Below are 27028 nucleotides of genomic sequence, written 5' to 3'. Positions count from 1 at the left end.
GCTGTATTTTTATGGTGTTTTCTTCTTATTTCACTCAGTGTTTACTGAAATTTGCATATTTGTCACAGTTTCACAACTTAATTACTGGTAACGCAGTCAAATCAGTAACTACACATTTATTCTTTTGGTTAAAGTGGTTAAAAATGCAGTACACTCATTAGACCAAAGCCTTAAGAGGAAAATCACAAAAAAAACAAAGCTGCAGTTCAACCCATTAGCCTTAGTCTTTAAAATCCAATTTGGAAGAAAGAAAAAACCCATTGCTTCTCAGTTTTCTTCTTGTTGTTCATCCATCCACAAATAGCACTGGAGAACTGGACAGTTTTTCAGCTGAGATAAACACAGAGTTTGTCCACCAGAAAACAATATATATGTTTTTTACTGATGGGTGGGATTATATGTGATTGAGTCCAGGCCGATCGGTCAGGTGGATTCATTGCTTACAAAAAAAAAATCAGCAAATAAAACAAAAACTTAATGAGGAAACAGTGATATTTTCAATCCTTGTTAGGCCCTACTTGTACAGATTCTTAGTTAATAACAGGTTCGAGCGTTAATTTACAGTTTTTATTCACTGTCCACCAGAGAGCCCAGTTCACTGGAATGAATACAGGAAGAAAGGCCTTGCTGCTCAGTTTGATAAAAGGAGAAGAAAACACAGGGAGGCTGAAGGAGGAGATGTTAGCAGGGGATATGAATGGTACAGAGGTGGGTTTGCTGGGTGAGGCTCTGTGAGGTATTATGACAGAATAAAAGAGGTCGTATGTGTTTGCTGCCTGAGATGGTACAAATGTTAATGGTAAGTATGTATTTAAAAAAAAAAAATCAGAACAGAGCTTATGACTGAGACTGATATTTTGATGAGAGAAAGAGGTGGGAGGACAAAGGCAGAGAAGGAAATGCAAAAGGCCTGAGACCTGCTGAGAAAAATGGAAAGATCAAATGAAAGGACATTTTGGAGTAGAAGGAGCAGAGCTGGAGGTGAGGTGCATGAAGGCTAACGGTAGTCAGGCACACTGAGTTTTGAGGTAAAGGCTGGCAGGTCTGGTCCTCGCATGGAGTGGAGCTCACCTGGGAGATGGTTGGGCTTTCTAGGCGTACATGGTCAGCTGGAGCCACTAAAGATGGACACAAGGAAGAGGTTCATTGGATTACAGAGCTACCAGTGCTGACCTTTTAAATAAATATATCTACATCTGTGTTTTATAATCCAAGATTCGTACCTCCAGGACACTGAGTCTGATGGTACCATCTCCATCCTTATCAAAGGCCTGGAACGCCCCTGAGAAGAGAAACATCACAATGCAGCTGCAGTTCAACACGAGTGTGGTTCATCTCATATAAGGGCCAAAAGAAATGAAACTACACTTGGTTTTAAACACAAAGAAATGACAAAAACAATGTTTGGAGGAACAAATGCCATTTTTACTAATCCAGTGGGCCTGTCAGTCATGTCAGAAGAAAAGTTTGGATACAAATGATAAAGTACATAGAAACACCACAGTCTAATCTGATTAAACTGACTATACTGCAGGGACTCTTCCTATAGCCTCCTATGCATTCTAGAGAACATAGAGTACACTCATGTCAGTACCTCACTTCAGTTTTTAGATGATTTTTTTTTACATTCTTACGTATTTAGTAAGAGTTTTAATGGCAAATGAAGCAAATTTATGCAAAAAGCTTTTATTTAGGGCAAAAAGGTTCTGGTTTCAAATCCAGCCTGAGGCCTTTCTGTGTGGAGCTTCCTCCTACAGCCCCAAAACATGCATGGAGTTGGGTTAAATGGTGATTCTAAATTGCTCGTAGGTGTGAATGTGAGCATGAATGGCTGTCTGTCTCTATGTGTATTACCCTGAAACAGACTGGCAACCTATTCAGTTTACTCCACCACATGCCCGATGACAGCTAGGATAGCCTCCAGCCCCAAACCCTGATTTGAGTAAGTGGAAGAAAATGGATGGATGGAGTCAGTATTTACAGTGTTGAGGTACTTCTTCATTACTTCTGCAGTTTTCTGTGGGTTACTGGATATCATCTTCTGGGACATAATGATTGATGGTGATCCATTCCTGCCATTCTGCACTCCAACGTGATCACAATTTGTGGGCTTTTTAAGAACTATCCCAAAAAAGCCCTAAAAATCCACCCTTAAAAAGCAGGTTAAAGACCACAATCCCACTAGTTGTGATCAGCTTGGGAGCACCAATAAAGCAGGAATGGATCGCCATCAATGAGGTTTTGGTCCATAAGCTGATATCCAGAGAACTGCAGATGTAAAGATGAACTCTTTGCATAAATTTGATTTATTTGCCATTATAAAATGCTTATGATTGTTCTTTCACTCTAACTTAGAAACATGTAAAAAAACAATAGTTTGAATAAAAACTGAAGCAGCAAACTTTTGGCCATGACTGTTAACTTTCCTTTAAGGTGAGGTACCGTAAGCAGACCCACTATCTTTCAATTACATCTCATTATTTAACTTTTAAGTTTTTGTATGGTTCAGCCTATGAATCAACATTTTCCCAAAATTCAACCTGAATTATTTGGCATCCTTGGAAACTTTCAAATGCATACACTTAGGCACAAGAAGGGAAATGTGCTTTTTTTTGTTGTTGTTTGGTGTAGAGGTTATTCAGTCTCTCAAATGTCAGAAAAAAACATGAACTCCATCTCACTGACTTACTGAACATGGCTTCGAGCCGGACCAGACAGCTGATGAAGCTGTCGAAGTCGATGTTCATGCTCTCGTTTGCGTAGCGCATGGTGATGATGTCGTAGAGCTGGTTGTTGAGACGGAAGCCTGAGCGGGACATGAGACACATGACTGTACAGCGACAACAACATTTAGAGGATGAGTTGAAGCTGTAATTTCACATATGTCATATAATATACCTCATTTCTTTATATTTGGAGTGGAAAATGGGAAATAGGTGCAGCTACACAGAAATAGATGATACAAGGAAAAAGCTGTTTGTACAATTCTAAGGAGCTTGAAAGTCAGTATCTGGTATGACTTTTTCTCCCTGTGTCCTTTCCTTAAAATAGCTTCTTGACAGCTCCCCTTCTACTGAGATCATTTGCCAACTAAGTTTTCTGATTCATCCCTTGACTTGGGTGCATTTTTATGCTTGAATGATTCATAGGTCAATGTTAAGTGGCTAAACAAACAAACAAATCATTCCTCTGAAAATGGTACGGTATAAGGACTGGACTAAAAATAAATAAAAAAGCTGCAGATGTCCAAAGAAAATCTCAGAAAGTCGGAAGAACTATTCTGCTCAAGACCGCTTTAAAAATTACAAGTCAGAAACGAGATGTGGTCCAAGACTTTTGCACAGTACTGTATTTGTGTTTTATGCTATTACCTGCATCATTGACAGCATTCCTCATCTCGTAACTGTTGATACCGGACTGGTCGGTGTTATAGTGTTTAAAAATTCCCTGAAAGAAATCGGGTATGATCGGTATGTATGACAATAAGCTGACCAGAAGCTTAATGGAGAACGATTCTAGAATTTCTGATATAATAATAAACTGAAAACTCTTTTCTCACCTGCCACTGTTTGATCTTATTCCACAGGTGTCTGAACTCCTGAAGGTTGAGTCTACCGGTCCCATCCATCTGAGGAGACATAGTTAAGACTAAAATGGTGTACCGTGTCAGGCGTGTTGTCGCATTTGAGTGGTGCAACAAGGTTTTTCTCAGTTAGGTAAATTGAGCCAAATGAAATGGGGGGAAAAAAAATCATAAACTTGCCAAAGTAAACACACAGACTGCTTAAAACCACACAAAGTTAGAGGTTAAAAGCAACTGTCACTGTTTTGTGACTGAAATGAGGCCTAAGCCCCATGAGCATCCATCACAGACCCTGCCTGGGTCTCGGCAGGTTGTGCCTCCTACAGACAACACAGCCAGCCCGATGCACTCGATACAAAGGATACGTCCATCAGAGCAATCATGCTCCTGCAGCTCTCCAGGCTGAAACCCTCCGTCTTCAGGTCCTTGTCTGGGAACGTAAAGAGTGAAAACACTTAGAGGACGACAGTTAAGGACAGCATGCTGCTATTGGCCTTTCCTGAAGTTTTTGCTGAAGTTTCACAGCAATAAAGCTGCAGCTTTCAGTTAAATTCTTGTGTGTGAGTCCTGCATTTGGGTCCTACATCCTGCCTGCCACACAGCAAACTATGACAGCTGTGTTCAATTCCCTTAGTTACCTGCATGTGTATAAACAGCCCTGAATTAGATAAAAGGTTGAGAAAATTGGTGGCTGATGGATCAAGCAGGGAATTGCCTGCTGTGGACTGATGTGTGCATGTGTCCTGTAAGTTTTATAATGACGGAAAGTTCAGCCTATCAGACTGGACTTACGCTTGGTGATCACTCTGTTGAGAACATTTCTCAGTTCGTTGGCTGTTATTTCCATATCCTGTGAAAACAAGAAGAACAGAGGGGGACACCAATAAAGAAGAGACAGGAGATTAATCTCCAAAGTACAGCAATCGCCTAATGTTTTCTGCTAATGAAAAACACAAAATGTTCTGTTTTGGGGGTTTTAAATTTAAAGCCATTCTCCTCGTCTTTCTGTACTGACCTCGCCGCCTATCTCCTGAAAAATAGTCCGGAACTGCTGGTCCTCCTCGCTCTCTTCCCCCGCTGAAGCTGGTGCTGGCTGAGGCGTCATTGAGCCACAAAGCATAAGAATGAAAAACTCTGAAGATGATCCTTTCCAAGTTATTTGTTCTTTACATTACAAACTGGTTATATCCACAATTGCAGAACAAAATAAGATAAACTAAAGCAGCTGAAGCTTTTTGCTGCTTATTTCTGTAACTTGCCAAAGTAACCAGACACTTAGATATACTTGGAAGAAATATTGAGGCAATCCCTGTGCTGCAGTAGCTCTACACACTCTGGAAAACTAAGAGGACACTTACCACTGGATGGTCAGCCTCGATCCTGTTCTCTATCTCCCTGAGTGAAGACGAACAAACAGCAGTCACCACGGTGACACCATCATCTCATCTGGACTATAAGCCCCTGCTTTTTTTTTCCTTTTCTTACTGCAGTCATCAAATTTATTCTCATCAAATTTTGCATGAATTATGTTGATGTGCTGAATCTGTAAGTCATCTGACAGATTTATTATAAAGGAGTTTATAGGCTTATAGTCCCCAAAGTTACATTGCACTAAAATATGAAAATGATTGCATAAAACGCTTAATGGAGCAAATGGAGCTGTTAGTTTTGTATCACCTGCTGCTTCCTCCAGTCAAGTTTTGTTCTTCCCGATTGTTCTTATTTTGGGCAAACTTGATTGTCACCAGAACTTTCCATTTTTAATTAGTTTAGGTAATTTGTGACATGCATAGTTAATGGTGTCATAGTATACTGTGATCTAAAGCCATGTTAGGTAATTCAAAGCCCATCCGTCTCACACCCTGAGTCACACCCAAGTCCGGGTCCATCAGAGTTCAGGCCGGCTCTGCATGCTGTCTGGTCCTCTGGGCAGCAGTGGGATGGTTGGGAGGTGCAGATGTTTGTTGAGGCTTGAGTATGCAGTACTAAATATTTAGAAAGTTTACCAGATCATCCCCAAATCTGAAGATGCTTGTCCTAAAAAAGATTCCATAACAGCTTCGAACTCGGGCCGATTTCTTCTGATTCTACAAATCAAATCGCCGTTAAAATAGTTTGTTCTTGGTGGTTTGTGTCCCACCCACCAAGCAGAAAATCCCACCCTCATTAACAGACACAGAGACCCGCACACACAGGGTAGAGAAATCCCTCATAAACTCCAAGTCTAATTAAACTGCACATACAGTTGGGCTGGGTATTGTTGTCATTTTATCTATTAGTTTGTTTTAGGGTTTGTAAGACTTTGCAAATGTGTAAATGTCAAACGATTGCAGATAAATGTAATGACTTCTGGGCTCGGTGGAAGGAAGATTTGACACTATATAAATAAAACTGAACTGAGACTATCTTTATAGTACAGGACTCAGAGCTAAAATGCACTGATCTAAATACAGGCACTGCAATATAATATATTTAATAATTTCTGTATACCTCTTTGTTTACCCTAACCTTTATTATATAACAGATTCTAATCTTAGAATCTGAATTACTGCTGTTCTGTCAGACACAAGGTGTTTTTTGGCATTATTTAATGCAGAACGATAAACGTCCTCCTTTTTTTTTCACATTTACTCGCAGGTTAGATTTAGGTACTGAAAACATTTGGATATTTTGAGGAAAAGATACGTCTGGAAAAAAATATACCTCATTACGTTAACCCTGCAAAATGAAAACTGAAGCTTTTCATTTTGCCATGAAGATCAAACCCTACCCTCATTATTTAAGAGTGCTTTGACTTTATCTTTAACACCGGTAATAGGAATAAGTTCATAAATAACTATCTTAGCAAACAGCCAATGCGCTGTATTCCAATACCCAGCCCTACTAAGAAATATAAGATCAGAACATATCCAACTACAATTCTGCACCATACTAGAAGGAAAACTACTTATATAACCATTCCCACCTCATGGCATCCTAGGCCACCCTAATCACCCTCTCCCACTCACTCTGAGGTGTTCTTCTTTTCAGAGAAGACTCGCAGGATGAACTCTCCCTCCTGATGTGGCTCATATGTGGAGGGTACTATGACGTACTCGCCAGGGCTCAGGCGGAAACGCTGGGTCACCTCACGCAAGTTGATGTAGGATTTACAGCGCGCCTTGGAGGAGTTGAATAGGAAAAAATCCTTCTGCATGTGCTGCTTGTTTCCATGCATCTGGTTTGGGGTAGTCACAATGTAAAGAGCAGAAAATGCAAAATAGTACTGAAGAATTTCCTCAGAGTTAAAGTTGGTGATGAAAAAAGACACTGGAAGAATGGCTATGAAAATATAAAGCGTGGGGTGGAATTAACCCGCAAACTGCTGAGAATCCCTTTCACGCCTTCCTTACCTCCTTTGGCACCTGTCGAGAGAAAATAGCAACATCAGTAACAACATTAATTTTAACTGCGGCAGAATCAAATCGACGTATTTTTGTCTGTAAAAAAAGGACAGCTGTGAAAGTAAATTAGCAACAGAGGCTGGAAAATGGAAAAGTCTTGGGACAATGATTAAAAACTGAAGTGGACACCTCGTAAATGGCGAATCCAATGGTGAAGAGGTTGGCTCCCATCTTGCGCTCTTTCCGTCTGTTCTTCTGCATCAGCGCCACCACAAAGGTGCAGGCCACCTCGTTGTCCTCAGGGTCATCATCCTCCTCCAGCAGGCGAAGGCGGTACTGAGGATTGGTCCAGAAAGTGTCTGCAAGAGAGTTGGTTACTGTTCTCTCACTCTCTTATCTATCATATCATATTCACCATTTAAAAAGAGGACAGTCAGGTTCTTTATGCATTATATTTTGGGAATGAAAAATGCCTAAACTGGAAATTGCGGATCCAAATTATGCACTGGGGAAGCCCCAGGATTCCCTTGAGAGATTATATGTCTCGGGAATGATCTGGGAATGATGGGTGGGTGATGAATTCTGGGGTTCTCTGCTTAGACTGCTGATAAGTAGTAGAAAATTAATGGGTGGAAGGTGCATTATTCTTCAGCCAATGTAAAGCTTTTTCACATGTTTGGTGTATGAGTGAAAGACCACTCTGTTCTTCTCTGGTGAGAAAGGATTAACAAACATCTCTACAGTAGATTACCAGGATAGTTCCTGCATCCTCCAGCGGAGCAGCCTCTCACCCAACGCCCCTCATTCACAGAAACCGTCCACTTGTGGATCTTATCATCCTCCAACGCATCAGGGGTGAGATTACAGATCTCAATCTTGGTGTAGTTCTTCTTAAAGTCCTCAAATGACATCCTGTACAGGAATTCAAGAGACCAGGAAAGATTATGGATTCAGACAAATGTAGCAAAATAGTAAAAAGTGTAGATGTCACTTACCAGAATTCTCCATCTTCTGCACTTTGATGTTGAAGCTTCTCCTTTTCAGCCTTAGAAAGTGTGGCCCACTCCTTGGAGCTGTTGAGGAAATATATTAGATATAGTGAAACAGTCTAAAGAGGGATTTAACTAAAATACTGAGTTTTTTTTGTTAAAGTAGGGTTAAAAATTGTAAAAGTTAAAAATTCCTTACTTGTCACTCCAGGGACCATTCCATTCAACCTGACCCCACGGGTTCCTGAGACGCACCAGACGAACTTTAGACTCCTTGTGCTGAGACGGTCGGCACTGTGGTATTTCAGAGAGCCTCTCAGGTTTAATATGAACTCACATTAATCCATCACCTTCCTGTTTTGTTCGTATTAATGCAGCATTCATGGCTTCAAAGTGTACAGCCGTACACTCCATTTCAATTTTTTGCTGAGCGGCTGGTGTAATCTCACTGGACAAAACACACTACTTTACCTCTTCCACTGCTGTCACAGAGTAGGCATGTCCCTTCACAAGTCCCGTCACCGTACGTGTCTCAAAGCGGGCAGGAACCAGGGACTGCAGATTAAAAAACAGGTTATGGAAGTTTGATGGGGATAAAATGGAATAAATATGCGAACACCAACACGACTGTGCATAATGACAATTCTGAATGAGGAGCCTAATAGCAGCTGAAAAGCTTGCTTTGATTATGATGACACCTGGTGGCTGAAGTTAACATACTGTAGGCTTTAATCAACTTCATCTTTAGGTGAAGTTAACAGCGGAGAAGATGTCAAAATGTAAAAGACCCGAGTGAGACTGTGATGCATGTCTTTAAAATCTGAGCACAGCGAGGTGGTTCGACTGCTTTCGTGTAAATTTATCAAGAATAAAACATCAACACTAATACTAGAGAAGAGGTGTGGAGAGACAACAGTGTCTCACATCGATGGAGCAGCCCATGAGCGACCCTCTCTCCAGAGCTTTCTTCATGATCTTGTAGAGTTCTTTGGGAGCCTCCTTCATCTCGTAGAACTCAGTGACTCCACCAGTGAAGTCCTCCATGGCCTCGGTGGTGTTTCCACCCTTCAGAGCCTCATAAGAACCATGAAGCCTGGATCATAGAGAGAGTTTTTGTCCATTTAGGCATTAACTTATCAGCGCAACGATAAAGCCTTTAAATTGACTTTAGGAAGTTAATTTTGTATAAGGATGTCTAATAACGTGAGCAATTCCCACAACCATGACTGCATGAATCATAATGTTTAGAGCTATTTGTTATATTTTGTAACTTTGTAATACTTAATATTAGTAAAAATTCAATTTAGTTCAGTTAGTTACTGTTCTTACGGTCTTGGAGCAACTGTGACCATTTAATTTTCTCTGGGATTGTGATAATTCTGATTAAACAGTTGAATAAAACTACCAAAATGCACCATTTTGCTCTGCTTTCCCCTACTCGAGCATAAAGACACTCACTTGGCATAAGCCTTCTCCAGCAGGGCGCTCCAGAACTCATTCCTCTCAGCGGACTTAGTGAAGACCAGCTGGTTGTTGAAAGTTGGGATGCGGTCATCGATGATGACATCCACCCAGTCACCGTAACGCCAGAACTGATGAGCAGAAGGACATCACGAAGGAGAAACAATCCACAGAATCACGTGTTAAAATAAATGGCAGGACAATGATATATTTAAAGTGTTGCCAGGAACTTTTTAAGTTGTGCGATTATTTTCTTTTTTAATCAACTCATCTTTAAATCTAAAATATGTCACAAATTAATGGAAAACATGTAACATTGTATAACATTGATAACATCGTATAGTCAGCAACAGTGAAGTCTTAAAATTTCAAAATCTCCAATCATGTATGACTAAGATCAAACTCTCATACAGTGGCTTGCAAAAGTATTCGGCCCCCTTGAACTTTCCCACATTTTGTCACATTACAGCCACAAACATGAATCAATTTTATTGGAATTCCACGTGACAGACCAATACAAAGTGGTGTACACGTGAGAAGTGGAACGAAAATCATACATGATTCCAAACATTTTTTACAAATAAATAACTGCAAAGTGGGGTGTGCGTAATTATTCAGTCCCCTTTGGGCTGAGTGCAGTCAGTTGCCCATAGACATTGCCTGATGAGTGCTAATGACTAAACAGAGTGCACCTGTGTGTTATCTAAAGTCAGTACAAATACAGCTGCTCTGTGACGACCTCAGAGGTTGTCTAAGAGAATATTAAGAGCAACAACACCATGAAGTCCAAAGAACACACCAGACAGGTCAGGGATAAAGTTATTGAGACATTTAAAGCAGGCTTTGGCTACAAAAAGATTTCCCAAGCCTTGAACATCCCACGGAGCACTGTTTAAGCGATCATTCAGAAATGGAAGGAGTATGGCACAACTGTAAACCTACCAAGACAAGGCCGTCCACCTAAACTCACAGGCCGAACAAGGAGAGCGCTGATCAGAAATGCAGCCAAGAGGCCCATGGTGACTCTGGACGAGCTGCAGAGATCTACAGCTCAGGTGGGGGAATCTGTCCATAGGACAACTATTAGTCGTGCACTGCACAAAGTTGGCCTTTATGGAAGAGTGGCAAGAAGAAAGCCATTGTTAACAGAAAACCATAAGAAGTCCCGTTTGCAGTTTGCCACAAGCCATGTGGGGGACACAGCAAACATGTGGAAGAAGGTGCTCTGGTCAGATGAGACCAAAATGGAACTTTTTGGCCAAAATGCAAAACGCTATGTGTGGCGGAAAACTAACACTGCACATCACTCTGAACACACCATCCCCACTGTCAGATATGGTGGCGGCAGCATCATGCTCTGGGGGTGCTTCTCTTCAGCAGGGACAGGGAAGCTGGTCAGAGTTGATGGGAAGATGGATGGAGCCAAATACAGGGCAATCTTGGAAGAAAACCTCTTGGAGTCTACAAAAGACTTGAGACTGGGGCGGAGGTTCACCTTCCAGCAGGACAACGACCCTAAACATAAAGCCAGGGCAACAATGGAATGGTTTAAAACAAAACATATCCATGTGTTAGAATGGCCCAGTCAAAGTCCAGATCTAAATCCAATCGAGAGTCTGTGTCAAGATCTGAAAACTGCTGTTCACAAACGCTGTCCATCTAATCTGAGCTGGAGCTGTTTTGCAAAGAAGAATGGGCAATGATTTCAGTCTCTAGATGTGCAAAGCTGGTAGAGACAAACCCTAAAAGACTGGCAGCTGTAATTGCAGCAAAAGGTGGTTCTACAAAGTATTGACTCAGGGGGCTGAATAATTACGCACACCCCACTTTGCAGTTATTTATTTGTATAAAATGTTTGGAATCATGTATGATTTTCGTTCCACTTCTCACGTGTACACCACTTTGTATTGGTCTTTCACGTGGAATTCCAATAAAATTGATTCATGTTTGTGGCTGTAATGTGACAAAATGTGGGAAAGTTCAAGGGGGCCGAATACTTTTGCAAGCCACTATATGTGAGACACTAGAATGAAAGCTTGAAAATGCCTAAATGAATAACAATGCCTCATTATTTGCTTCATTAATCTTGATTTTACAAAGATGTATTGACAAAAGCCAAAATAAACTGGGGCACTGTGGAGAACATGAATAAAAAAGAATGGGAAATCTGAAGTTTTTAAAAAATATATGCAAATTTTTTAAGTTGATGTCAACACATTAGTCTTGCATCACCTTGGTGGACTTTGTTTGACTTCATAACTGCATCCACAGAAGATAAACTGTGATCACTGGTGCTGATTTTGCAGTGATTTTCACACGGATGCAAGGATTTCTCTTAATAACATTATGTACTGTAGAGAATAGAATCAAGTATTTCAGTTTAGTTTGGATAAATATTGTTCTTTATTAGTATATTATTAATTCTCTTGATCGGCTCTCAGATATTTTGCTCATTATTTTTGGCTGTGGTTCACATCTAATGCATGAATGGATGCAGGAATGAATGAATGTTGTGCATCAGTCATGCTAGGGGCCTGCACACTTTTCTTTAATGTTAGGTTTTATACAAACTGTAAAGCACTTTGGGTGTTTTAAAAAGAGCTACACAAATATAGTTATTGTTGTTATTATTAATAAAAATTTCAACCAAGTATATTGTGTGAATAATTTCAAGGTTGCAGGCGGGTGACTCTGACCTGGAAGTGGAAGATTCCACCATAACCTTCTGAAAAGCTTTGGTCCGGGGGCACCACACGGTACAGAAGCTTCTCATTCAGGGTGAGACAGGCAATAGCAGCCAGCAACCAGCAGTCACCTGGACACAAAAAATTACTTGTAATTATGTCTTTGGAAGCAGTTATTCCACTCCTAAATTTGATTTTAAAATCTTCTCCAGTGCAGTGAAAATTGTGAGAAAAAACCCCTCAGCCTACATAAAGAATATGAAGTGAAATTTTGGAAATCAGATGAAACACAGACAGGAAATTCTCTCCTGAACATTTCTTGTATTCCAGGAGTGAAAGATCGCTGCCGAGTGCTGATCTCGTGTTGTTGTTTTTTTTTTTACCAGGTGTGTAGCAGGGTGTTAGCTGCAAAGGGCTGCGAACAATGTAAGTTTTTCAATGGTTAACAGTGTCTACCAGGACTTTTGTCCCATTTGGACCCCTTTATTTGCTGTCTGAACAAAACAACAATGAGAAATGCTGCTTCCTGGATTCCCTTCCAAAAGCGTAAGCACAATATGGGGAGGCCACTGCAGGCTGAGAGGCCGTGCTGAGGGGATCGCTGGGATATTTTGCCACCCTGTTAATAAAGACTGTCACTGCAGACTGTGTTGGATCTGCTCTTGCCCCAATCCTGTCAAAAGTCAGAAGCTGTCGAGTGAAGTTTGCTAAAAAGAAATTGAAATCAAGTCCCTCCCCTTTTCCCCTTTTGAATGTTATTAAAATGCTATTTTCACATAATAGAAATCACCTGGTATTGCCTGATGTTGTGATCTAATTGTGGGCCTAAAATTCCAGAGGAAGCATAATTTACCTAGATCTCCCTGGCAGATATCTGTCCTACTGGCTCCTCCAACGATGAACTGAGGATTTTCACAGATTTCCTGCAGAAAATAAACACAAATAATTTACTTCAGTTAAACATGGAACAAGAACTAGCCTTATAGCAGTTATGTATGTCTCTGAGTCATAAGGGTGTAGTATTCTTCACATGTACCAATCTTATTAGAGAAATTAGAGTAAAAAACATGAAACAGACTTAATCCCTCCTAGTTTGTTTGGGAATGCAGTCAATTCATTCCATTTTTCCTGCAAAAAGGGAGTTTTTCCTTCCCACTGTCGCCAAGTGCTTGTGATTGTTGGGGTCTCTCTATTATTGTTGAGTCTTTAACTTACAGTATAAAGAGCCTTGAGGCGACTGTTGTTGTGATTTGATGCTATATAAAGAAAACTGAGCTCAGCTTTGAAGAAGCTGAACTGGTGTGGAGTATTTCATCCCATCTGCATCTCTAGGTAAATTTCCACAGCAGCAAACACTTCTCACCATAAAATAATTCCTTTTTCAGGCCGGAAAAATACAGTTTCTCTTTGAAGCTTTCATTTGCTGTGTACCAAAAATAACATCCCACCTCCCATGTGTCCATCCCCTCTTTATTTAACTTCAAAGTGCCTCTCCATGTGCCAACAGAGTCCCCCCTCCTACCTTGGGTCTCTTCCAGACGATGTTCTTGACCTTGTTGGACTTGTGTCCGAGCTCCTTGAAGCCCAAAGACTCCACAGTGGCCGGAAAAGTCTCATCCTCAAACAGGGTCTTCCTCTGAAGGAACTCCTGTCTGAGGGTGTTATAGTCCTGGCCGTTGAAGCGCAAGGGCTTGTTCAGAGATCCTTCCCCGTCTCTCCTCTCTCGTTCCCGGATCAACCGGTCGCAAAAAAAGCCAGATGGCGTATAAGGCATCTTGTCTCAGGCTTTTTTTTTGGAAAAAAAAAAACTGGCTTTTGCCACTTGTACTAAAGTCTTACAAGCCAAAAGGCCTGGCATAAATCCAAACAGCTAATATGTGATTGGCTCACTCTTGGTGTGACGTCCCCCCCTTTCTTCGTCACAGAGTAGATGCAAACGCTTGGTGTGAAAGAGATGTTCACTTCACATGCATTCACCTTTGCATTACCATTCACACACACACATATGCACAGAAACTCGCATATCACGTAAACGTCCATTTGATGCGTCCCCATTGGCCAAAGTGAACAATGATTTTTCCCCAGCAGTGGCGCTCCGATGCCATCATTGTTGGGTGACACAAAGGCCAGCGGGCCGCGACAGAGGGCATGTAAAGAGTGGTCCGTAGATGCCCTGCCTCAGCAGAAGGCATTCAATCCATTTAAACCTATTCTCAATGGAGATCAGCATTGAGCAGTCTCAGCATAACTGGAGCAGGCTAACGCTATGGACAGCCATCCGTTTCGTTAAACAGAATAAATAATAAACAGAGCACCACATGCAACAAATTATCATAGTAATTTGGTGGAGATCCAGCAACAATAAAAGAGTTAGAAACATCAACATCCGAAGCTGCACATCGCTATTTATTCAGTCAAGCTTTAGAATTAAAAACAATTTGTAATTCATAATTGTTTAAAAACATTCAATAAAAATAAAAGATTGCTTTTTTTTTTTAAATATTTGTCCTCTCAGACCAGGATTCAGTCAGCAAAGCTACAGGGACAAGGCAGTGTCAAGATAAAGTGCAGTACTCAAAGAAAACCATGTGCCAACATGTAATCATAGGACAGTAGCATGAATGAAGTTAAATACAGAAATATTTTTAGATAGTCACCTAACGTCAGGGTTCTTCTGACATCCTGACTGTTCTGGAAATGTTTTTCCCCCGTTACTTTTTTGTTGCTGGCAAATCTTTTGGATTTGGGGGCTAAGAGGATTCGGGACTAAACACTGATGTTTATATATATCCATGATCGCCACTGATTCTTCTATTGTGGTTCAGCTAAATTAAGGAGATAAGGCACTTAGGCTGTAGTTGATAAGATTTAACCTCTAAAGAAATGGTGTATAAGCTACACATTGTAACAAGAATTTAAAAATGTACATACGATGATTAAAAAATAACTATATTCTTCTTCTTAGAAAAGCATCTATTCAGTGGATATCTCCAATATTTCCAAGTATTTAATTTTTTAATTTATAATTATTTTTATTTCTAATTGCATTTGAACCACCGAAAACAGGAGACTGTTTATACAACATGGCTGTGATTCTTTAGTAGTTAATGCAATCTATGTAAATAACTGCACAAATTTCAGTAGAGCATACACTTTGAGTCCATATTTATCACATGACCACAATTTCAATAGGTTATGGTACACAGAAAAAAACTGGATTTATCTCAGTGTCCAAAGATTTATGGATATTATTTTATAAAGTGATTAAAATTTTGTGAAGATTTTGTTTAGAGCACAGAAATGAGCATAAGATCTGAATGCCATCAGTGTCCACACCATCAAACAATTATCAATTTATTTTTCAATCAAATGTATTCAGACAAGTTCTGTAGTTGACCGTTATTGAAGTGGGTAATTTAACTGGATCTTTTCTTGATAGGATGAAGAAATCCAGATGAAGAAACTCAATCACTGACATCGACAATCCACAATCATCATATCTGTATTTCCCAATCCATCGCCACTCTGAGGTTTACACTGTTCACAGTCAGCTTGCAGCAGGTTTCCATGTACTGAAATGCAGCTGAAATGTCCTTAGCACCTGGTGATAAAAGGAAAACGGTGATGCTTTACCTTTTTAGAGTTTTTCTAAATCGATACACAGATTAGGGAACAAATTCCTCAGATTCCAAATGTTTCTATTACAGCTTTCTTTTCTCCTTTGGAGTAATTAAAGCATACACTCAAACCATCTTTATGGCATGGATTCAACAAGGTTCCTGTGCAATCTGTTACCTATGTAAACTCATTTATATTCCCCGTGTGCTGCCCGGGTTTGTTTTTACTTTTTGGTGAAGTCTGATCAGCTTTAAAGTTTGTCTTTTGTTAAATTATTCAGTCAATGTTGTTCCTCTAACCCTTATACCCCTGTAACCATCACAGATGCTGTCGTCTGAACTGTGCATTTGATAACACAACACATGGGTCTACTCCTCTGTCATGCCGAAGATGCAACTCATTAGACAGGACAGTTTTCCCATTTGCCACAATCCATTTTAGATGAGCTTGGAGACAGAAATTGAAGCAACATTACTAAATATTTAATGTCTTTTTTTCTTTACATAGAAGAAATGTAGCTACTATTTCTGGATGTAGTGAAAGAAAATTGGTGAAACCACTAGCAATAGCAATAGCAACTGGGTTATTTGTCTTTGGACTTGACCAATAGATTATCTGAGTATTTTAATGCTAACATTGATTTCACCCTTTCTCACCTATTTGCAATTTTACCTTTAAAAACATACGATTTCTAAGTGTTTGTGCAATCTGGTACCTTTTTATGTACTGTTTTTACCCAATCACAGGATGAGATTTGTGGGGGAAAACAGAAGACAAACGTAACATTACAACCAGTTTAACATGCCAAAATTAACTCCACTGTGCTATTTAACCTCCATGTTTAATATGAAATTATGTCAAAATGCAACAGCTCAAAATGCTGCTAGTTTTAAAAAATAGATACATATTTTGCTCCAGATTGTTAGATTCCTGTTATAGTTTGTTTTACTGACAGACAGCATCACCTCGCTCTCTTTTACGCACCTCTGCAAATCTCAGGGAAGGAAGTGACCCTGTCCCATAGCTCTGATCCTGATATTAGCAGCAGATTTTTGGAGTTTAAAAGTTATTAATTTTGTGAAAATGACCCCTACTGTCACGTGTTTTACAGCATCATGGGTCGCAAGTTCTAACTTGTGAATTATTCAGTGAGTTACAGTCAGGTTATGACTGATGTTTTTCAACAATTGCACAATCAGCTCTAAAGACAACAACCCGTCCACATAAGATTTATTTAGAGACAAATTTACAGGGAGGATATTGAACTACAGGATGTCACAGACATCAAAAAGTTGATATAAGAAGGTTTAAATCTCAATTCTGTTATTTATTATTTAATTGTTTTCATAAGGAAACGCTGGTGCATGTTGACTTGTCTATGTCACATTTGCTGTTGTGGAACCAGGATTGCTGAAAGTGAATTTCCAATTTTATTGTTTGTGTCGTAGACTGATTTCAAGACGCAGGGGGGATACTTTTTTCTTCCCACCAGGGAGAGGGAGAGACATGTAGAGTATATTGCTGACCTTTCATCAGTTAATCTAATTAGTTAATGAGTGTTTTTATACTTGCATGAAACAACGTTTTTGTCTTTTGTAGTCCTGCGTCTCAACTTTTTGAAACATCAAATATAAAATGAGCAAATGTTGTTTTATCAACTGAAATACTTTAATAATTTAAAAGTGCATTTGCTTTCCTTTTTGCTTCTTTGGTTGTTTTTCTAGAATAACCTGGTTTCATTTACTAAAATAATGTGTGTGTGTACCACAGGGAATAAACCTGCAGAACATACATGCAGAGGAATATACGAAACTAAACAGACAACAGGAAGGCAGTAGGAAAGGTCGGGTACTAAATATCGTTTTACTGTTTACAGGCCACAACTTACTTCAGTGGCAATAAAATCCAATTGCATTCAAGGACAATAAAATGCATTCTTAAATTATTTACTGATGTTAAAAACACACATTCCTACACAGATATATCTCAAAAGCCAACCAGAATAACATGACACACAGTAACTGCATGTGTTATTTGACAGTGGTTGTTTTGGAGGCTTGTTCTCTGGAGTCATGCTGGTATAAGTGGGTGTTTCTTTTATTGTGAATGTCAGTTATCCATAAACCTTACATCAATGCCGGATCTCCTTACCTGATGCATGCACAATCACTGCGGACGGTTTGCTCTTGACCCCCAGGATGGTGACCGACTGTATGACTGTATTACAGTCAAACGTTCCTTCTTCACTGGCAGGACTGAGACAAGCAGCACCAAAAACAGTAAATCATATTGTCACGAGTTATTCTTCTTAAAAATATTTAATGTTATTTTAACATGACAAACAGTCTCTCTTTTTCACACGTGGCATAAAACTGGAGCCCATCTTGGAAGTGTGAATGTGACTCACCGGCAGAGCAGACGGCCTGACAGCATGCTGAACCTGCGCAGACAGAAGGCCTTTCTGTCACGGTATCTGAACGAGTGGCCGTCATCCAGGTACAACTCACCATCAGCAGTGCCCTGCGGAGAGAGGAGATTGCAGTTAGGGCTTCACTAATTAAAAGATGCAAATGTCACAATTTGCATAAAAAGCTCCCAGTAGTTGTAGCTTAAAGATTTGGCATAATAAAAACTCAATTTTAATAAGTATTAGTTTACCTTCAAATCTTTGAGCAGGCATTGAAATAAACCTGTATACAGACAGCTTCTACGTTAATTAGCATTATTGAATACAAAGAGTTTAGACATGTGCAATTTCTTTCCAAAAAGGCTGAAATTATATCAGTGAAATGAGCCAAAGGCAACAAGTTGATACATTACACACAGTCCTGTTCTGAATTTGGTTAATTACATAAAATAATGCATTTAAATAAATCCTTATTAGCCTGCATCTAATTAATTGACTGATATGCACCATGGCACAAGTCTCTGATGAAACACATTGCATAATATTATGAATATGACGTAAACACAGACAGTTTAGCAAACGTGTACATCAGTGAATTAAGAAAATCTTGATTTACATAGACAGTAATTGTGAACAAATAACATGATCATTATTGATGAAAATGAGTGAATTTGAATAATTGTTCTGTTATTAGTATAACTATGTGAGACTGTAAATGTAATGTTTTTAAAATTAAGTTAAATATAAATTGATAACAGTGACCGGGAGAACTGAATGAAATAAGTTTAAAAATATATATATTTACAATTTATACAAATAAAAAAACATTTTAATAAGTAAGTATATTATTTTATTTCCATTCTCTTTTACTCAGGTAACTGTAACTGTAGGTTTTGAATCATGACTGAAAGATATTTATGAATTTCTCACTGAAATAAATAGAACACACTGATTATCTGTTTTTCTAGTAGTCATGATGTATAATCTGTTGTAGGTTGTTATGGAAAATTTTGATCAACCACATGGTAAGTGGTATGACTTGTTTCTGCCAATGAAAAAAAACTTTTTTTTGCAAACCATAAGTCAAAATTTTTATTGTCTCACATTTTTGACTTGTTAACTTAACTGTATATTCCAAGTGGTTAAATTGAAATTTTGAGACAATGACCCCAAATCTTGACTTACGTTTGGCAAAAATGTTTTTTTTTTAACAGCAGAAACAAGCTTTTATAAAAAGTTGGACAAGTACTTGTATAGAGCTTGTGGTCCACAAACGTTTGGCACCCTCTGGTGGAATTGTTTCTATACTAGCATCTGGACCCCAAGGTAAAACCTCAGGAAAAAAACTCAATACATCTGTAACCACTGCAACTGAAACATACTGGAATCAGTATTAGAAAAAAAGGGACAACAAAAAGGCCGTAGATTAAATCTTTGTGTGAAATTCAGAGAGCAAAGTTCAGGCTCATGGAAAAAAATTTAGTTTTATCAGTATGGAAATACGATCCCATCAGTGTAGGATTCCAGTATCCTGCACAAGTTACCTGAGAGTTTAAAGCCACAGTAACAGAGAGGGGGAGCTGCCGAAGCTCAGCAGTGCAGGAGCAACTTCCTACTGATCTGCAAACTACCGAGCCACCGCGCTGGAATACTGGAACCTGAGCAGAGGAAACATCAGAGTCAACTGACAGATAACAGATCATCTGACTTTAAAAAAATAACACACGTAAAATTGTCGTCTAAACTTACCGTGTCCAGGGTGACAGGAAGACTTAGAGTCCCGCCTCCTTTGTATACCAGTGCAGAATGGATGTCATACCAAATCTAAAACAGACAAAAATGTGAATAACATCCACAATCAAGTGTAACATGACAATATTTAAATATATATAACACAGTACCTCGTCAGATCCAGGAAGTAAGACTTTGATTTCTTGGATGCCTGGTTCAGTTACAGGACAGGCCAGCAGTGCTCCTCCTACATAAAATGAAGGAAAGTTTAACTAAGAAAAAATGAAAGTGCAATAATTCCAGGGTACACAGAGAAATCATGCAAAGATGAAAAGTTTTTATCACCAAGCATGTAATGGCTGTCCACACTGAAGGTGCTCTCTTCTTCTGGGAACTCCACCCACAGAGGTCTGTATAGTTTTAAATTGAATTAGAGGCCACATCCAACTTAAACTAGCTTTAAAATGAGAGCCTTATAAAGTGAACATCAATAGCTTGTTGTTCCCCTGATCTCGTCTCCACAGATGTAATAATGACTTAAGTTAACAGAGGTGTAGTTGCAGCTGCTATATTTGAACAGTATATAGCACCAGGACTAACCTGAGTGGAGGCAACGCAGACGTGTGAGCCTGGTGAAACAGTGTGTACCAATAGGGCAGCAGACTGTACCTGAGAACAGACATAATGGACTCTGGATAATGAGATAGTCAGACAATAAGCATTTCACCAAAGGCAGGAGAAACGAATGAAACATGTATATTTGTATCTTGTCCCTCATGTTGACATTTACTTTAAAGCTATGGTATATACACTATCACCACTAGAGGTCAGTAGGTTGCAGACCGAAGTCAACTCTCAATTCGAATGCATACATTGCATTTGAATTGCATCCTAGCTACGGTGGCTGCTGTAGGACAAACATGTTTTAGTCAACCAAGAGAGATCAAAAACATTCAATTTAGAGTGTACCCCATAATGGCTGTGGCCAGCTGGTATGTCTCTTGTATTCTTTGTATAAAAAACATTGTTGTACACACTATATTTCAATGTATTTGAATAATATCAACACTTGGCAATACATTAGGAAAGAAAAGAAATATGTGTCAGTAGTCAGGTTGTCAGTCCACTCTTTACCTCAGCTGTCAATGCCGGATGAGAAGCAACCATCTTTATTTACTTGGTAGGAGGCTGTAAAACTTTGTGAAACAGCTTCAATACGAGTTAACAAGTCAGAACATCTCACATCTGTCCGATAACAGCGATACTGAGGTGAGTTGTCGAGGATATCCTGAACTGTTAGCCACTGTTAGCTGCTGTTAGCTGGCATTAGTAAAACTGTCTTTGAACTGGATCTAACATTGTTTTCGATTCACCGAATCTCACATCCCAACAATGTTTTTCACAACCCTAAAGCAGTGGTCCCCAACCTTTTTCGCGCTATGGACTGGTTGAGTGTAAGACAATATTTTCACGGACCAGCCTTTAAGGTGTCGTGGATAAATACAACAAAATAAAATTATACGACCAAGACAAAAACTGTGGTATTTTGTAAATATAATAATAAACTCGAATTCACTGTGTAATTGTGTAACTTTATTAGCAGCGTCCTCCTGAAATGCACCGACAATATTGAGAGTAACATCCTCCTCTCTGCCCCTTAATGCTCTCTGGTCGCTATGGTGACGCGTAAATAGTTCTTTCAAAATAAGACACAACTACAACATGGGAAAAGACACAGGGAAACCGAGTTAACGATAAAAACCCTGAGAATCACAAATTTCACACCCGAGCCTCAACTCTCGCGGCCCGATACCAAACGACTCACGGACCGGTACCAGTCCATAGCCCAGGGGTTGGGGACCGCTGCTCTAAAGGTTATGTTCAATCTATACATGGTGTTCAAGTAACCGACACTGACACCTCTCTAATAGTACCTTTGTTGGATTACAGTGCGGATTGCTGCAGTCACCTCGTCCCCAAAAAGCCAGGGTTCCCGACGGTTTGTCACATTTGCAGAGTGACCGCGGAAAAATGGCTGCAGGGCAGCCGCCTGGTACCAGCGCACCAGCAACTCTGGCTCTGGATCCTGGATGAACCCACCAACATCAGCTGAAACACCAAAAACAGAGACTAATGATAAAAGAGCAGCACATGACAGTATGCAGTAATATATCCCATATTTACTGAATATATAAGCAACTACTTAACTAGATTTAAGTTAAAAGCTAGTAGAGTGCGTACTTCATTAATATCTCTGCACCAACAAAAGAAAATTACACGTTGGCTGAAAAAGAAGCATTAACGTCTCTGTCTGACTAGTCAATAATAATTCTGTTTAGTGTTTAAATAATTTAATCCATAAACAATAATGTCCTCACCTCCGCAAAACGCTATGCCTGCCAGACTCAGGGACAACACCATTGGAACTGAGATCTTCAGATACTCCCAGTTGGCAACATTATCACCAGTCCACACTGCTCCTGTATCCCAAACAAAGCCAATTACAACAAATGGCACAGTTAAGCATGGATATGCGGAAATATGGAGAGGATGGAAGCATTTTCATTTTCCCATTTAAATAGCTTACCAAGTCTCTGTGACCCTGCAAAGAAAGAGCGCGAGAGGACGAACGGTCTCTCTAAGCCACCCGAACGAGTGATTAGACCCTCCACTGTCGCCATGTGCTGTTAAATAAAAATATTTTTAAAATTATTTTGTTTTTATTATACAGAATGGGCCTGGAGGCTTTACTCTTTAAAAACTGTCTTCACAACTTAACTACTCTGGATGTTGATAGATACTTTTAGAGTTACACTGAAGGACAAAATAACATTTTTCCATCAAGAGAAGAAAAACAGATTTTTTTGTGCTTAAAGTAACAAAACACATCAGGCCTTCCCTTTAAGAGATTGCTTACCTGGTAAAAACCATACAGGTTGTGTAAATCTCTGTGTTCCCAGTCCCCACAATGCACTGCATCCTTCGGCATCGTCAGCTCTGGGCCGCTGAACACAGATGGTTCGTTCATATCGTTCCACACAAACAACGAAGGTGTCGATCCCTGTATCATAAATAAACACCATCACTACCGTGTCTTGAGCAGACAATCTCAGTATTAGGTGGATAAAAAACAAATAATATGAGATGAAATCTTTGTCAAGGACTAAAGCATTAAATTATTTAAGATGCTTTTAAAATGTTTCATTTTATTTCACGGGTACCACAACATAAGGAGAGAACACAGCTTAATTATTCTTCAGCCTTTTGCTGCTCTGCTCTGGTCCTGAGTAGCTTTGCATTATGCATCATTTCTGTTTAAACATGGCTGATCCCTTCTGAGCCTTACTTTGTATTTATCCAAGCCGAAGCATCTCGAGTACCATGCTCGAGTAGCTGAACTGCTGAAATCAAGGTAGGAGGATTCGCCTGTAAGGGAAGTTAACATAACTCCATTTACAAAGAAGATGCATATAGCAACATCACGCATACACATCAAGTACATACAGTGTCTATTAAAGTGGACCTTGATGCTCATTTATTTTTGGACAGTAGAGTATCTCTGCATGATCCACAGTATAGAAAAATCTTATTTATCCTATTCTGGACCTTGGTGCAGCTAACATGTTAACACAAGTCCAGCATATGTCACATTTGTTAGCATTAAACAGTAGATTTTTTTCTCATTACCTGGCCAGCATGAGCCCTTAAAGATCTGTCCCTCTCTGTCCTTGACAAAATGCCCTCTGTCTCTGGCCTCACAGTAGAGGGACCAAGAAGGATCAACCTTAATGTGTGGATCACTTATAATGACCAGCTGAAGAGATATAACAGAAAACATCTTAACGTATCAAAGCAAAACAATTTCTCTAGATGATGCATGTTTTGCACTGTAAAACTGACCTTCCTGTTTTTCTTCTCCAGGTGCTGCTGCAGCTTGGCTGGTTCAGGGAAATGAACAGGATCCCAGGTAAAGTACCGCTTCCCATCTGTGTGCTCAATGTCCAGCCAGATGACATCGTAAGGAATACTGTGGCGATCAAATCCAGCATCCACAGACTTCACGTCAGCTTCATCAATGTAGTTCCAGCGGCACTGGTGGTACCCGATGGCAAACAGAGGGGGCAGGGCTTGATATCCTGACACAGGGAGGACAGTCAAGTAAAGTTTGAGTCTTTGAGAGCTTAATTTTATTTTTTATTTTTGGGTACCATAATTTCAGAGCCACATTCTCACCTGTCAGCTGAGCATACTGGGCAAAAAGTTGCTGTGGACTGGGCCCAAGCAAAACCATGCAGTCAATCATACCACTTTCTGACAGCCAGTGGACATCAGTCTGAGGATCAGCCCGCCTCCGTTTAACTGGAGGGGTTTCATCATCCTGTGTGAGACAGAAGGTTACTGAGCAGTAGAAAAGTGTCTTTTTGCTTCATGGTCACTGTAAAATACAGACAGCACAGAAACAAAGGTCACCTGATGGTCAGAGTACTGAATGTTTATAAAAGTCTCAGATGCATTCAGCCAAAATACACCCAGAGTCCTGTCTGGCTTGTGGGCCACCATCAATGGCACAGATCCATACAGTCCGAGACGACTGTACAGTGGATAGGCAAAAACATCCAAGTTGTACAGCCGGTAAGGCTCACCATCTCTGTGAAATGACACACATTTTTTAAAAATTGTCAACTCTCTCTCCTGCCTGCAGGATGCACAGATAAATTACACTCTTACAAATGAAGACACAAACACCATCGCGTGTACCTCGTGTCTCTGAGCTGCAAGTTGTCTGCGTGTTGGGGTAGACCATACACATGCCTGAACCCATGAAGACAGAGGTCTGCTCCAATGCTGCTGGGACCTGAAGGTGCACAACACGTGTCTCTCAGTATAAAGTTTAGAGTACACTCTGTTCCTTGATTATTAAGCTCCGTAAATGTACACTTGCCTGTAATTTATGATCATAAAAATGTGAACACAGTACACCAAACTGAGATAGTTGCTGGTAAGATATTCAAGTAGAGGCACAAACCATTAGCCTTGATATCCACAAACTGCTTGAATGTCTCCTTCCATAATGAACTTTTCCGCTCGTCTTGAAGCTGAAATAAAAGCAACAAAGAACAATGGCATTCACAGACCTGATTAAGCTTCAAAATTAAGCTGCAGTTTCAGATGTGCTTCTATTTTCTTACCTCGCTACTGTGACATGTAGCCGCGCAGAAGAATACAAAAAGAAAAGAAATGCAGTCAGCTATATGATATAAACAAATTCTTCTGCACATCTATTTCTTGCAAATCTCACCTGGGTCGATGCTGCAGTCTCTCGAACCACAGTTTGTCCTTAGAGTTGAATGTGACCATCACTTCCTGCTCACACAGGATCTCCAGTTGGAAAGGAGAATGCCACACACGGAGCTGATAACATCCGAAAGACCAAGAAAACGTGACTGAGTCCTTAGTCTGTTTCTCCACTCTTAATCTACCAAAGGATGAGGGGTAAAGGTCAACTAATTTACAGTTGCAGCAATCCTACAAGTTAAACCTAGATCTATAAACTTGTCTTTTATTGATATGAACAATTAATAATTTCTGTCACAACCGCAGAAGTTCTTAGGCTGTCAGAAATACTAAAGGGGACTGGATTTTAAAGAAGTGCTGGTGTAAGATGACATCATAATATAAAAATGATACATCGCTTACTGTTCACATTGTGGTTCCCCAGATAACACATCTGGAACTCGATAGCGTGCCTTAATAGGCTGGAATTCATCTATTGTTATCCTTACAATGCCGTGTTTGGACGGGGACAAAGAAAGAAGCAGCCTGGTCTGTGAAAAGAGTAAGCTTATAAAAAAAAAAACCCTCCTCTTTAATTATCATTCACAATTTTGGGCATAATCAAAGGTCAAAACATTGATCTGTTCAGTCTAAATGATGTTTAAACTTGATTAAAGAAACTTTTTAAAAGTAACACTAACCTGCGAGTCTGCTTCCAGCAATTCAAAACATGCCCCCTTCTCTGTGAGCACCATGGTGTCCAAAAGAGCCCGATGCTGCATGTTTGGACCCTGGATCTGCCGCCTTAAAAGCAAGCGAAAATAAAAGTCAGTGATGAGATTAAAATACTTTTCAATTTTAGAGAGGTTTTAGAGTTAGAACAGATTATTACGCTTACTTAGAAAATTCATCTCTTTGTATTTGAGCCACACTCCAAATTCATTCTAGTAAGCTACCTTTTAAAAACAGTTTAAACATTTCTGTTTATTCAATAAATTCAATTGTTTATATCAATTAAGTTATTATTAATCTCCAGCTCTCTTTCACAAGTCCAACAAAACACAATGAAATCACTTTAACTGTGAGGATGTCCAACACACCTATAAAAAGCAACATCACCGCTCTTCTTGAACTTGCCTTCCCCCTCAACATTAGGGATAACACTATAAGAGAAGCAAAAATAAAGTGAAATACACACACTTATACACGTAGACCAAGGTGTTCAAGACAATTGGGGCATGGAAAGCACCAAGTATCAAAAATGGTGGTTAAACTGTAACCTGACTGCACACATATATAAAAGTCAAAAACTTCCCATCATTCAAATATTGCCAAGCACCTTTCAGTGACCTAAACAACAGCTGTCATGTATTTGATAATAACTACACGAATGTCCTACTTTATGTTGCTTTCTTCATATAGGTTCATTGTGAAATGTCAAAGGTCAACATAAGAGGGTGGTCTTTGCAACAGAGCGGCTGGAAAGAGCATGTTTATATACCCATATGTCTGTACCTAGCAAGGGTTTGGCTCACTTCCGCCATTTAACGCAGAGATAAGACAAAACCTTCGGTCCTTCACAGTCGGGGTGGTCTCCGTGTTTGAGCACAGCTACATTTGTTTTCTGTTTAAACCAGGAAGAGCTTCCTGACAGTTTCAAATCGGGAAACAACACGTAGAGAAAAATCTGCCTCAAGATACCGCTACGTACGTCAACATTCATTTCCGGTTTGGATTTCCAAAATAAATCCCCCACTGAAGCGAACAGGCCTCTCTTCCTGGAGTTATTTACAATGTGGTTTATGTTATTTTTCACAGGTAAAAATAATAATAAATAATAACAATAATTGAAAAATACAATTATTTAAAGACAAAAAAGAAGACAGAAATTTAATGTA

General features: G+C 39.6%; 2 protein-coding genes across 5 annotated transcripts; both read right to left on the bottom strand.

The window, feature by feature from the left end:
- Positions 1-11: 11 nt before the first annotated feature.
- On the bottom strand, positions 12-14403 carry capn3a (calpain 3a, (p94)). 2 transcript variants are annotated; one of them, XM_040041509.1, is made up of 21 exons: positions 13623-14403; positions 12954-13023; positions 12113-12231; positions 9414-9547; positions 8880-9048; positions 8427-8510; positions 8155-8249; positions 7962-8039; positions 7718-7878; positions 7156-7325; positions 6976-6987; positions 6592-6800; positions 4942-4978; positions 4572-4676; positions 4376-4439; positions 3949-4013; positions 3560-3628; positions 3372-3447; positions 2690-2806; positions 1224-1282; positions 12-1118 (listed from the first exon to the last, which is right to left on the bottom strand). In XM_040041509.1, the coding sequence occupies exons 1-21, from the start codon at positions 13872-13874 to the stop codon at positions 1092-1094; spliced, it is 2172 nt and encodes a 723-aa protein (XP_039897443.1). In that variant the 5' UTR covers positions 13875-14403; the 3' UTR covers positions 12-1091. The 2 variants fall into 2 exon arrangements, with proteins under 2 accessions (XP_039897443.1, XP_039897442.1); XM_040041508.1 differs by having other exon boundaries at positions 4376-4433; positions 4599-4676.
- A 194-nt stretch (positions 14404-14597) lies between these two features.
- ganc (glucosidase, alpha; neutral C) lies at positions 14598-26867 on the bottom strand. Of its 3 annotated transcripts, none has more exons than XM_040041497.1 (25): positions 26646-26867; positions 26231-26293; positions 25832-25934; positions 25554-25681; positions 25156-25332; positions 25046-25052; positions 24883-24952; positions 24615-24711; positions 24327-24504; positions 24090-24234; positions 23757-23992; positions 23544-23670; positions 23203-23282; positions 22774-22917; positions 22444-22540; positions 22235-22336; positions 21791-21965; positions 20457-20525; positions 20202-20266; positions 20027-20103; positions 19875-19949; positions 19670-19783; positions 18126-18238; positions 17870-17973; positions 14598-15701 (listed from the first exon to the last, which is right to left on the bottom strand). In XM_040041497.1, exons 1-25 carry the CDS (start codon positions 26672-26674, stop codon positions 15595-15597), a joined length of 2682 nt encoding a protein of 893 aa, XP_039897431.1. In that variant the 5' UTR covers positions 26675-26867; the 3' UTR covers positions 14598-15594. The 3 variants fall into 3 exon arrangements, with proteins under 3 accessions (XP_039897431.1, XP_039897432.1, XP_039897433.1); XM_040041498.1 differs by having other exon boundaries at positions 25046-25049; XM_040041499.1 differs by lacking the exon at positions 26646-26867 and having other exon boundaries at positions 25554-25697; positions 26231-26239.
- Between the last annotated feature and the right edge of the window lie 161 nt (positions 26868-27028).

The sequence above is a fragment of the Simochromis diagramma genome, unplaced genomic scaffold (genome assembly GCF_900408965.1).
Source record: "Simochromis diagramma unplaced genomic scaffold, fSimDia1.1 OVJJ01000304.1, whole genome shotgun sequence".
NCBI lineage: Eukaryota > Metazoa > Chordata > Actinopteri > Cichliformes > Cichlidae > Simochromis > Simochromis diagramma.
This window is presented reverse-complemented; position numbering and strand designations above follow the sequence as displayed.